The sequence below is a fragment of the Phocoena sinus genome, chromosome 7, assembly GCF_008692025.1.
Source record: "Phocoena sinus isolate mPhoSin1 chromosome 7, mPhoSin1.pri, whole genome shotgun sequence".
NCBI lineage: Eukaryota > Metazoa > Chordata > Mammalia > Artiodactyla > Phocoenidae > Phocoena > Phocoena sinus.
This window is the reverse complement of record NC_045769.1, coordinates 22,718,124-22,729,710: the sequence shown is the minus strand read 5'-3', so window position 1 is coordinate 22,729,710 and position 11,587 is coordinate 22,718,124. Positions and strand designations below refer to the sequence as shown.

The following is an 11,587-nucleotide window of genomic DNA, read 5'->3' as shown; positions in this document are numbered from 1 at the left end:
GGAAGCACAAAGAACTTTAGTGATTTATGGCGAATAAAAAGGAAGCTTGAATCTATGACTGAAAAATGAAAATAATTACAAGTATATCTATACAGAAAATACAAGTTTCAAGAGCTTAACATCAACTAACTGCTGCCAAAATAAATACTTAAAGAAACCAAGAACAAAACTGCTTAACAGTGGGACACAAAATCCAACAAAGAGGGAGGAGGACAAACCAAGAAAGTGCAAAGGAAAGCGAGTAGCAACTCCCCAAAGTGTTTTTACAAACGGGGATTCAGATCGGAGGAACAAACACAAACCTGTCTAGGAATATGACCAATGAGGCAATAGAAAGTGACTAGAAGTCAGTGATAAATCAAAAATGACAACCAAAATCCCAGGGTCTTAAATTATTTAATCCAGACATTATCTAACCCCTCAGATTTGCTTGGTGCTATGTTGTTTATCATTCTCCATTTGAATGAAATGTGGAACAAACACAATACTGGTTGGATAGAGTGTTTCAGAGCTAATTCACCCTTGAAGGTCAGGGTCAGCTGTATTATTGTGTTCACATAATTTATTTCTTCATATAGAAAAATAACATGTCAAAGAAGGGATTAAAGTAAATTTTATTTTGAAATAATCAGCTGAATCTCAAACTTCAAATAAATGGATCTTAAAATGTCCATGAACTTCAGAATCTCAGTATTCTCATCTAATGGTTACCAAACTATTCCCTTTGGCCCAAAAGGGACCAAACTGGTAAGTCTCAACAGTAACACCCTTTCCATGTCTTTAATATTATAAGTACATTAAATTTCTAGAAAGACTTATTAAAGAATTCTACTTCTTAGAAAATATTTTAAAATGATCTAATCTACCTTATTGATTCACAAATAAGAAATACTCAGACCAGAGTAACCTTCCCAGGTCTCCCCATTCTCAGGTGACATCCTGTCTACCATTCTGCAGCCTTGATGGTCCTGGTCCTGGTATTATGAGTAAGTCCTTTTCACTACTACCATTAAACTTACTATCATAGCCTTTTGTATCACCTGGACAAAAATCTGTTCTAAATCAAGTAATCACCAACTTCCGCCTCCCCAGCAATCCAAAAGTGAAAAACAATTTATGAAGAAAGAAATTAAGACCTACAGAAAAATTATTTTAGCAATACATAAGGTCTACCAGAAAGACTGCTCCCTAATTTATTTACATTTGACTAACAATGTCTCTAAAATGTGTTAGAGAAAATGTTCTACACATTTATATATATAAACAGTTATAAGTTGATTAACAATAAGCAAATATATACAATAAAAATATGTCATGAGCCCAATGTTGACTTTCACCACCAGAGAACAGTAATGTTGAGATTAAAATCATGATTTCCTGATTAAGAGACAAGATTTTTTTAAAAAGGGAACAAAAATGTAGGAAGAAGTAAATTATAAGTAGCAAAATAAATACAACTGTAGACAGGAAAAGAATTTAACACCTATGGTGGCAAATTTAGACCAGGTAATCTATTTTCATTATAACAAAGCCAGAATAAATTATTTGACAATATTAAACGAAGGCAAGTATTTTTGCTGGTGGCAGGTGTGGATTTTTTTCATCAAAGAACATTAAAAGGGTGAGACATAATGATACCACTTGTATGTTTAACCAACAGTTCTGATCCCCTCTCATTAATCTTTGACAGCTGATAATGTGAATAGAAAGACATGATGAATCAACACATATGCCAGTTTTAAAAAGAAAAATCCCTTAAAGCAATCTCCGCATCTAAATGGTAAACATAGAATGAATTCATAATCTGGCAATTTTTTTTTTCATTCAAGGCAAAAAAATGTATGAATGAGTCTACTTATTTGTAAAAATGTGAATGATCAAAACAGTGCAGTCACTGGGCTCTCACACTGTGTAAGTTCAATTTGAAATGTACATTTGGTATAGGATTCAGCTGTCAAGAGGGATCAACTCAAAGGACATCACACAATCTATAAACCAGCTGGAAGAAGCTATCCAGACTTTGCCCTGCCTAACTCTCTCTGGGAGATGATTAGACAAATCCTCATAGATGATATACTGTGTGCAGAAGTGCTGATCAGAATCAGGTTTGGCATGGTAGGCGACTGTATTGATGGTTTGAGTCACGTCACTGTCTGGCTTGGGCTTTCTACTGAGGATCTGTCCCCCAGATGCAGTGACAAGCTTAATAAGGCTGTCCTTTGGATGGTGTCTGAAGCTTCCCCCAAAATAGAAATAGCATCCATCAAACAGCTTTGGCAACTGAAAAAACAAAAAAAAAAGCTCATTAAAAGCAGACCAAAATATTTAAAAACACTGCTTATGAATAGGGAAATAAAAAGAAAAGTCACAAGCAGCTAAGAAGCTACTTAATGAGGTGCTAAGACAAGCTGTATTTCAAATAAACCATTTAGGTAAAAAGTATATATACTCATGCAAATAAAGGTTTCCTATACAATTTTTTCCTTAAGACTCTGGTGCTTTTCACTCTTCTCACATTTTAGGTGTGCTCTGCGTGTGTGTCTCTCTGTGTGTGTATGGTATACATCCATATAAAACCTGTTCATCAAGCGTCTTATATCAGAATATTTATTCATTTATTTTGTGGGACTTAAAGCCCCAAGAATTCCTTCCTAGGGTAACTGAAACATGCTTCACGGATACCAAGCTAAACTTAATTGTAAGAGTAACAGCTTTTCTATGGAGTTTTCCAATTCTGCCCATCCATATTTAGGTTCCTATATACTACCAATCTAAGGTCCCCAGGGCAGTGACGTGGGAGTGTGGCCTCCAGGATTCTAGAAATGTTTTCCTTAGAACACAATACATTATATGGCCATGGCTAGGGATCCAATTAGATATGAAACACACTTCTGTGAGCTTTACTGAAAAAGTTTCACAAGTCCCTTCTACAAAAACTTTTCTTTGGCATTTTTAATATACCTATATGTCAACAGGGTAATAGAATTTTATCCATTAAAACTACAATATATAGTAATAAAGACATGGTTAACTAAATCCGAGCAGTAGTTCTAAGTCTCCTCTCAAGCTACTTCCTATATGAGACTCACCTCAGATTCTGAAAGGTTTATGGGAATGTTCAAGATGCCCAAAATCTAGTAACAGTATGAAATTATTACCTTCTGGTTTTTACTGCTCATTGTAATCATCTCTCAGAATCAAGTGCTTGAAATAAGCACAATTAAAGTTTTAATCAGTCACCTGTACTTGTTGAAAGGGCAGGAGAAGTTTTTCCTGACGGTAATAATAGTATTAAGTTATAATAAGAACAATACAAGTAGTATCAAAAGGAAAATACCAGCTGTTCTCTGTTGAGCCTGCTTCTACGTGGTCCTTCAGGAATTTCATACTTTTCTTCCTGTTCATATTCTTTTCTTTGTAGACATGCTTTCACCCCTGGGGAAAAAAACGAGGATAAAAGCAAAATAAGTATCAAGTGAGCATTACTTCTTTCACACTGAAATTATGCCATTTACCTAAGTGATTTTTCTTCTTCATGGTTAAATATTGTTCTGAAACAGAAAGAGAAACCTTACTTATGCCAAAACAAAATGTAATACAACTGGTTTTCCAGGGCTTCCACGGTGGCGCAGTGGTTGAGAGTCTGCCTGCTGATGCAGGGGACACGGGTTCGTGCCCCGGTCCGGGAAGATCCCACATGACGCGGAGCGGCTGGGCCCGTGAGCCATGGCCGCTGAGCCTGCGCGTCCAGAGCCTGTGCTCCGCAACGGGAGAGGCCACAGCAGTGAGAGGACCGCGTACGGCAAAAAAAAAAAAAAACAAAAAACAAAACTGGTTTTCCATATAAAGAAAGTGTAAGAAATCTTTTCTTCAGAGGACTGAGCAATGAAGTAGTACTGAATACAAATTTTAGTTTTCTTTCTGAAAAACCTAAATCAGTACATTATTTCATGTACCAGAATAAAAATCTAAATTGTAATTTATAACCATTATCAAAATTAAAGTAATAAAAAGTCCCTCGTTTAGTTCAGCCCACAATGATCTGACCCCGAGGTCTTATCATCTGCCCCACTCATTCTGGTGGTCCTATGCCTAACCTCCTGTTAGACTATAAGTGATCTGACATTAAGGAAAGTACTTGAGTCCAGAACACCTCACTTATTTAGCTGGTCAAATAACAGGGGCTCTACAGCTCTTGTTAAAATAAACAGTAAAGCAGAGTCTGGGACATGTTTGGAATTGACAGGTACTCAATGAAGTCACCAGTCTAGAGATTACTTGGTGAATATTTCAAATGTTTTAGAGCTGCTTCAACTGAGATATTCCAAGACATTGCATAATATATAAAAGTTAGAATATTTTAATGACTGAATACGTCTATCTCAACAAAAGCAGAGCTTTGTCAAGGAACTGAATTTTTTCTTAACTTGGGACTATGAATGCATATTCCAGTTGAACACTCAACCCTGGCATATCTATAATTCCCTATCATGTGATTATTAATTTTTTGCTAGTTTTGCCTGGGGACTAAAACATCCCCAGTGTTTTCAATACAAGGATCATATTTATCTAAATTTGCTACGCTGAATTCTACTCTTCTCACTAACTTATCATAAATATGATGGTTTTTATAAAGAATTGTTGGTTTTTTGCATGTAGTAAAAAGTATATTTTAAAAATAGAATTTTTAATAACTACTCACAGGGTATAAAAAACTATCTTTCCAATGAAGCTAATACTAAAATATTAACTTTACTGTATACTGAAAATGAGTCTCAAAATAAAATTTTTGACTAGGTCAAAATCATAGGAGAAACACTGACAGTGTGTGCTTACATGACATCACGTATTGGTTCTACATTAAACACCAATGCAAAAAACATTACCAATCTATCCAAATCACTGACTTACCTCAAACTCATTATTTCATATATAAATTATTACTTTTACTTTTTATCACTTAAGCATGTAACCGCCTTCCTAAACCTCCTTTCCTGATGATATTTGAAGAGCATTTATACCAGTATCTTTAGATGAACTGTATACGCCAGCATATAAAGCCAAGGACTGAACACTGAATACTCCTATAATATCAAGTAACTGTAACAAGTAAAGAGCTTATGTGTAACTACAGAAATAAATAAATGGGCTGTGCCTATGCTGGCTGCTTATCCATTTTATGGGTTTATTTGACTGGTTATTTAAACTATCAAAAAAGCATACTAAAATGGTTTCAATTGATCCAGGCAATATGCCAGCATTACTCAATCAACAGAATGTAGTCTTAACAGATACCAGAATGAGATAAGCAGGGCATCAAGAGAAACCGAGAGGGCAGCATGGCACTACCAGAGGAAGATGCCAGTACTCTTTCAGTGTAAACATGCCTCAAGTCACAAAACTTTCAGCCTTATAGCAATTGTTCAGTAAATTTCTGTAAAGGCAGGCAGAAAAATCCAATGCTCTAATTACAATTACTGAGCCAAATGAAGAATGTGTTCCTGATATCCTTTTATTCCAAGTAACAATTTGCCAACTCTCTCTACCACTTAATATCAGCTAAAGAAGGAAAATATAGCTTCCCCGTGAAAACTAAGGAACAGTTTCTAGGTCTATAACAATCTGTTAGAATTGCCGTTGTAGAACAGAAAACATGGAGAATTTTTTGAAATTCGGGTGTGACATCTAGTCCAAAGACTGTAACTCGAACACCTAAAAGGGCCACTCAAATTATATAATCATGTAGGGAACCTTGTGTTAAGTGGTAGGGAGTTATGGAGACTGTAACTAATAGGAAAATGTACATCATACCTAAAGACACAAAACTTAAATGATTATGCTGAACTAAACCACATAGATTTTATCTGTTTTGGACTTAGATTGCCAATTTGACTTGATGCTTGTCTAATCAACCTCTTCATTTCATAGATAAGGAAACTTAAATCCTAAGAGATTTAAGCAGCTTTCCCAGTGATACATGTGAAATGAGAACTCAGATATCCTCCAACTTCTAGATAAGTGTTTCTTTATCTTTATTTTATTAAAAAAATAAAGCATCTTAGGAAATGCCAGGTACTCTCCACTCAGATTTAATATACTGTATCTCAAAATAAATGACATAACCACTTAACAGATGACTAAACAGGAGGATCCTTATTTTTAAGAGATTAGCCAAAAGGTATACCAAAGTGTCAAAAACTGCTGACTACCTGGGAGTGGGGGGTTGGAGGGGGGAGAACAATGCATTTGGCTTTGTCTTCAGTGAATTGATGAGTTTGTTTAATCTGACTGATGCCAAAGCTGCCACTCTCTCATTTGTACCCTATGAGTTTCAGAATGTTCATACCTCTCAGTAGACATTTACGATAATTACATTTAATATCAACTTCCTAGTAGATTTCTTTTGAGATAAACCAATTGAACTGATTTACCAAAACAAGAATGAAATGCTTTAAACTTTCAGCAACCTAAATGCTGATATATTAACATCATCAATGAAATGGAAGAATCTACAAGCCATAATACGACCTAATTAACAAACCTAAATAATAGATAATACTTTAAGGTTTTAATTACTGAACGTAAGTTAGTTAAGCAAACTGCAGCAAGAAGTGTTAAATCTATTTTCCATGTTAAAAAAACTATCAGAACTTTCACAACATTCCTAGTCATAAACTCATCTAAAGTATAATATATACTGTAATCCTTAATCTCTATAAATATTTTAAAACAGGTCTTTTTCCACCAATTTAAAGATACTTCCTTACTGTATAGCACACAGAACTACATCCAATATCCTATGATAAACTATAATGGAAAACATAAAAAAGAATATATATATATATATATATGTGTGTGTGTGTGTATAACTGAATTGCTTTGCTGTACAGCACTAATTAATACATTGTAAATCAACTATACTTCAATAAAAAAATACATCCTAAAACTCAACCAAATTATATTTTGTATTTGTACTTAATAAAGTCCATATTATTCCATTATCTGCCAATAAAATACTTCATCAGAAATGGATTCTTGTGAAGAAATATGCATATGCAAGATCACTAGTTAACTTTCTCAGCTAGATAGGAGGATCTGAATCCAAACTGAAATGACTATACATGAATAATTTATATTGTTTATGTAAACACAGGAGATTTCTGAATATGCCAGAATGGTATATACTTTAAAATGTGTCAAGCCACTATCCTTGTAAAATGTATGCTTTGTATCATCTTTCTTACTTTTCACATGTTCTATTATATTTTAAGATTTTGACCAAAGCTATCATTTTTCAGAAGTACAGGAATCAACTACCTATCTTATTAAAACTAAGATTCTTTTCAGCGCAGATGTATTCCGGATCATGTGTATACCATTTCAGGTAAGCTTTCCTTTTGCCCTGATTTTATTACTTTTTTATATAGAGGTAAGCAGCCCAATTCCCAAAGTACTGCTTAACTCAAAGTAATTAACTCGAAGTCATTAAAGTAGCTCTGGCTACCTAAGCAAAGTCTAGAATCTGTATACTAATGCAGCTTATGAATTCTGGGATATGATTTTTTTTTTTAAAAGAAGCTTGTACCATCCAGAAATGTATTCCTTTATTCTGAATCTCTAGGAGCCACTCTTGCCTCCTACCTCATAAAAGCACATATATCCATGGATGTATATTTTCATTTCAGCTGCATGAACCACTTATGATGTTCATTAATCTATATTAAGTTTAGTCACTTTTCCTAGTTTTAGAAAGAAAAAAAAGGATTGCACAAGTGGGAGGGAGTAGAAAAAAGGGTTTCTGAATCTACAGCTACATACAAATGATTATAGAATACAACGAAGACAGAATGAAGCGTTCAAATGGAGATCTGTTAAATGTCCAAAGAGGAAAGTATCCCTCCATGAAGACCACAGAATGTGCTTACTCTCTTCAAAAGCTAGAGCAATAAATAAATTCCTAATTTAAAGAACTGTTATTCTTCTGAAGCCACTGGCTGAAATAGCACTGAAAATCAGAATTAAAAATTACTCTTAGCCAACACTAAATGTTATCCTAAAAAAAAAAAGAAGATACAGAATCAAATATTTCATGTCAAAATCAAAAATCCTAATAAATATGTCATTAGATCCAAACTGGGCACTTATGTAACTCAAGAAAACTGCATTATTAGTAAAATAAACACTGAAGAATTTCCTTTCTGATTGTATTGAAAATGAACACCCAAGTTGTAAAAACAACAAAAAATTATTTTTAGATGCTTTTCTAGTAGGCTTTTTAGTCAAATAGGCTATGATATCACTAAACTTCAGACAAAAGGAAATGGTTTTTAAGAGGAAACTTTTTACAACAATGACAAAAATGGAAAAACAACTTTCACTCTCACTGAAATTTTTAAAAAATAGGATGGCAAGTAAAAGAAGAGCTAAGCCCAATACTATGAAATTCCACAGTGAAGAGTGGAAGGACAATAAAATGAAGGCTGAAAATGTAAAATAAAAGGTAAATGCTCCTTTTGTGCCATCATAAACATTTAGATTTAGGAAATCAACTGTCACAGATCATTAGATTTTGTGTTTTCATATAAATACCATTGAAAAACTTTATTTTTGGCTACTTTTTAAGCCAATATTCTAATTATAAGCATATTTATACATAAAAATACATTTCCCCATAGGATAGTTTGCTAAATTTATTTTTTTTACTTAATGCATATTGAGAAGCAGGTCAAATTCTATCACAAAAATATATTACTGTATCATAAAATTTGCTTGGGCAAAATCTGGGTATCAATTCTAAAACTTTGTATTATGAATAATAATATCAAAACAATCCTCAATAATTTAAAAACTCATACTTGGTGTTCTTTGTTAGTCATATATTTAAAACTGAAATATTTATGTAAGACTTCCATTTTTATTGGACAATAACCATATTAACATTTATCTGCTAGGTCTGCACAACAGGCATCAACAATCTGGTGTACCAGATTGGAGCAATATACATACACAGGTTCTAATGTCCCTGATTAAGAATGAAACCCTCTGGTGGCGCGGTGGTTGAGAGTCCGCCTGCCGATGGAGGGGACGCGGGTTCGTGCCCCAGTGCCGGAAGATCCCACATGCCGCGGAGCGGCTGGGCCCGTGAGCCATGGCCGCTGAGCTTGCGCGTCCGGAGCCTGTGCTCCACAACGGGAGAGGCCACAACGGGAGAGGCCACAACAGTGAGAGGCCCGCGTACCACAAAAAAAAAAGAATGAAACCCTCACCTACCCAATTAATTTTTAGAAAAGATCAAAAAGAAGATCTAATTGTTATTAGAACTTGAGAATTTGAACTTCTTCATAAAAAACTTGAATTTAAGAGACATACATTGATTTTGAAACTGTTATAAACTAACAGACCTCTACCTACCAATCTACAACTGTTTTGATTGTTTCTTTCCCTGTACATATTCACACATTTATGTATTGACAGTGAAGATATAATTGTTTTATGCTCTTTAAAAAATTTAAACAAATTTGTTTTTTCATATTCAGTCCTACTAATTATCATATAAAAATAAAATTTTTTTCATAAAACACCTTTAAGCATCCCAGAATGTTCTCAATTTTCTCACATGCCGGTTATTCCCCCCTACTTCTTGTTATAAGAAATAACAATGCAAATAGTTTTTTTTCTTTCTTCTGTATTACTTGCTTGGAGTATATTCTCAGAAGTAGGACTATTATATCAACAGATGTTAATTTTTTTTTATTCTTAGACAATCTCTGTAAAATATTTCTCTAAGCATGAAGTTGCCTAATCAATCTTAGCTGACAGAAATGCTTTGGTACATTTATTTTTTGATAATTAGCAAAATGTGACGAGTAAAAACTACCTGTATTTTTAAAATTCCACAGCTCACTCAACATCCATTCGAAGAAATAAATTTTAATAGAAAAGTATGTTTATTAATCTGATTATGAAGCTATTTACAAAATGATGATATAATGATTGCCTCTTAGGATCAATCTTCCTCATCTAAAACAAAAACAAAGAAACACCGTATCTGGCCATTCCTCTCTTCACAGACACAAGTCCAGTGCAAAATGTCTGGCACATTCCCACAGCAATTCCCTTAGGTGCTAAGGCCTTTCAGAACTTCTATAGCAGCAATTTTATTTAAACTTAGATGAGAGTGGGGAAGAGGAAGAGATTATGAAAGAAAAGAGGACAACCATTTGCTCTCCCCATCACAATGAGATGAGAAATGAAGAGGCAGAATTAAATTTTTTTTAAAAAAAGGTTAAGCTAGATGAGATTTTGAAAGCAGTGTACTGAAAGAACAGGTCAGTAAAACACATTTTCACTTTCTGAAGGCTAGTTTACATCCTTAGGATGCAATTCCAATTTTTTCATTCTCTAAGAGATGAATAAAATGGCATATTTATATATCTTCTAATCTTCATTCTAGTCACCTCTTTCATTACCAAAATTCACCCTGTACGGGGATGGGTATTAGTTGCCTGTGAGGAATTAGCACCAAAACTAGGACTAAAGCAGAATCTCAGGCACAAATTTAATCTTGAAGAAGGAACTTCCCTAGCTGTATCTCCCGTTTCTGTAAAATAAAGATAAATACCATTTGATAAAATATCTGTAAAATAAATATGATGAGACAGAATGGCTACTACAATAGTATAATTATGCCTTATTCTTAGAATGTTCATTCAAAGTTCATTAACTATGACACTGTAAGATGCTCTCTCTATATATATAATATAAAGAAGTAAAAGATATGGACCAATTAAGACAAAATAAGTTTCAACAGAAGCCTTCCAATAGTTAAATTTGGATCCAATGGATCCAGACTGTTTTGTATAATTCTCTTTGTTAATTTGTTTAAATTTGCTTAAGTTTTTAAATAAGACAGTTCTCTGCAGAGAAAGTTTAGATGAAATTTCCTCTTTAATCTACTTGGTTTGTGGAAAATGCCATAAAACGTTGATACTAAACTTTCTATATAGTTCAGCCAGTAAAGCTTCTGTCTACCAGGCAAGCTGGTAGATAACCTCAAACACAAGATCTACTTTTAATAAGTCATAAATCTTTATGATTAATTTTGAAAGCTTTGGTCCACCACATCTTTCCTTAATATAGATGGTTTTCAACTAGTTTTGAATAGCTGTGAACATTTTTTTAAAAATCACACTAAGTTGCCTGACATTAAGAACAACACAGAGACTTCCGGGAAGATGGCGGAAAAGAAAGATACGGAGATCACCAGAAATACATCTACACGTGGAACAACTCCTACAGAACACCTACTGAACGCTGGCAGAAGACCTCAGGCCTCCCAAAAGGCAAGAAACCCCCCACGTACCTGGGTAGGGCAAAAGAAAAAAGAAAAAACAGAGACAAAAGAATAGGGATGGGACCTGCACCAGTGGGACGGAGCCGTGAAGGAGGAAATGTTTCCACACACTAGGAAGCCCCTTCGTGGGCGGAGACTGCGGGTGGCGGAGGGGGGAGCTTCGGGACCGTGGGTGAGAGCGCAGCCACAGGGGTGCAGGGGGCAAAGCAGACAGATTCCCGCACAGAGGATCAG

At 34.5% G+C, this 11,587-nt stretch overlaps 1 protein-coding gene across 2 annotated transcripts in view; it reads right to left on the bottom strand.

Moving 5' to 3' along the window:
* Positions 1-324: 324 nt before the first annotated feature.
* BARD1 (BRCA1 associated RING domain 1) overlaps positions 325-11,587 on the bottom strand; it is an 86,718-nt gene continuing 75,455 nt past the window's right edge. For both annotated transcript variants that reach the window (XM_032638538.1, XM_032638540.1), the window contains 2 exons: positions 3,338-3,435; positions 325-2,280 (listed from right to left, as the gene is read on the bottom strand). In XM_032638538.1, the coding sequence (XP_032494429.1) occupies positions 1,948-2,280; positions 3,338-3,435 (431 nt within the window). In that variant the 3' untranslated portion in view covers positions 325-1,947. The remainder of the gene's footprint in view (positions 2,281-3,337; positions 3,436-11,587) is intronic.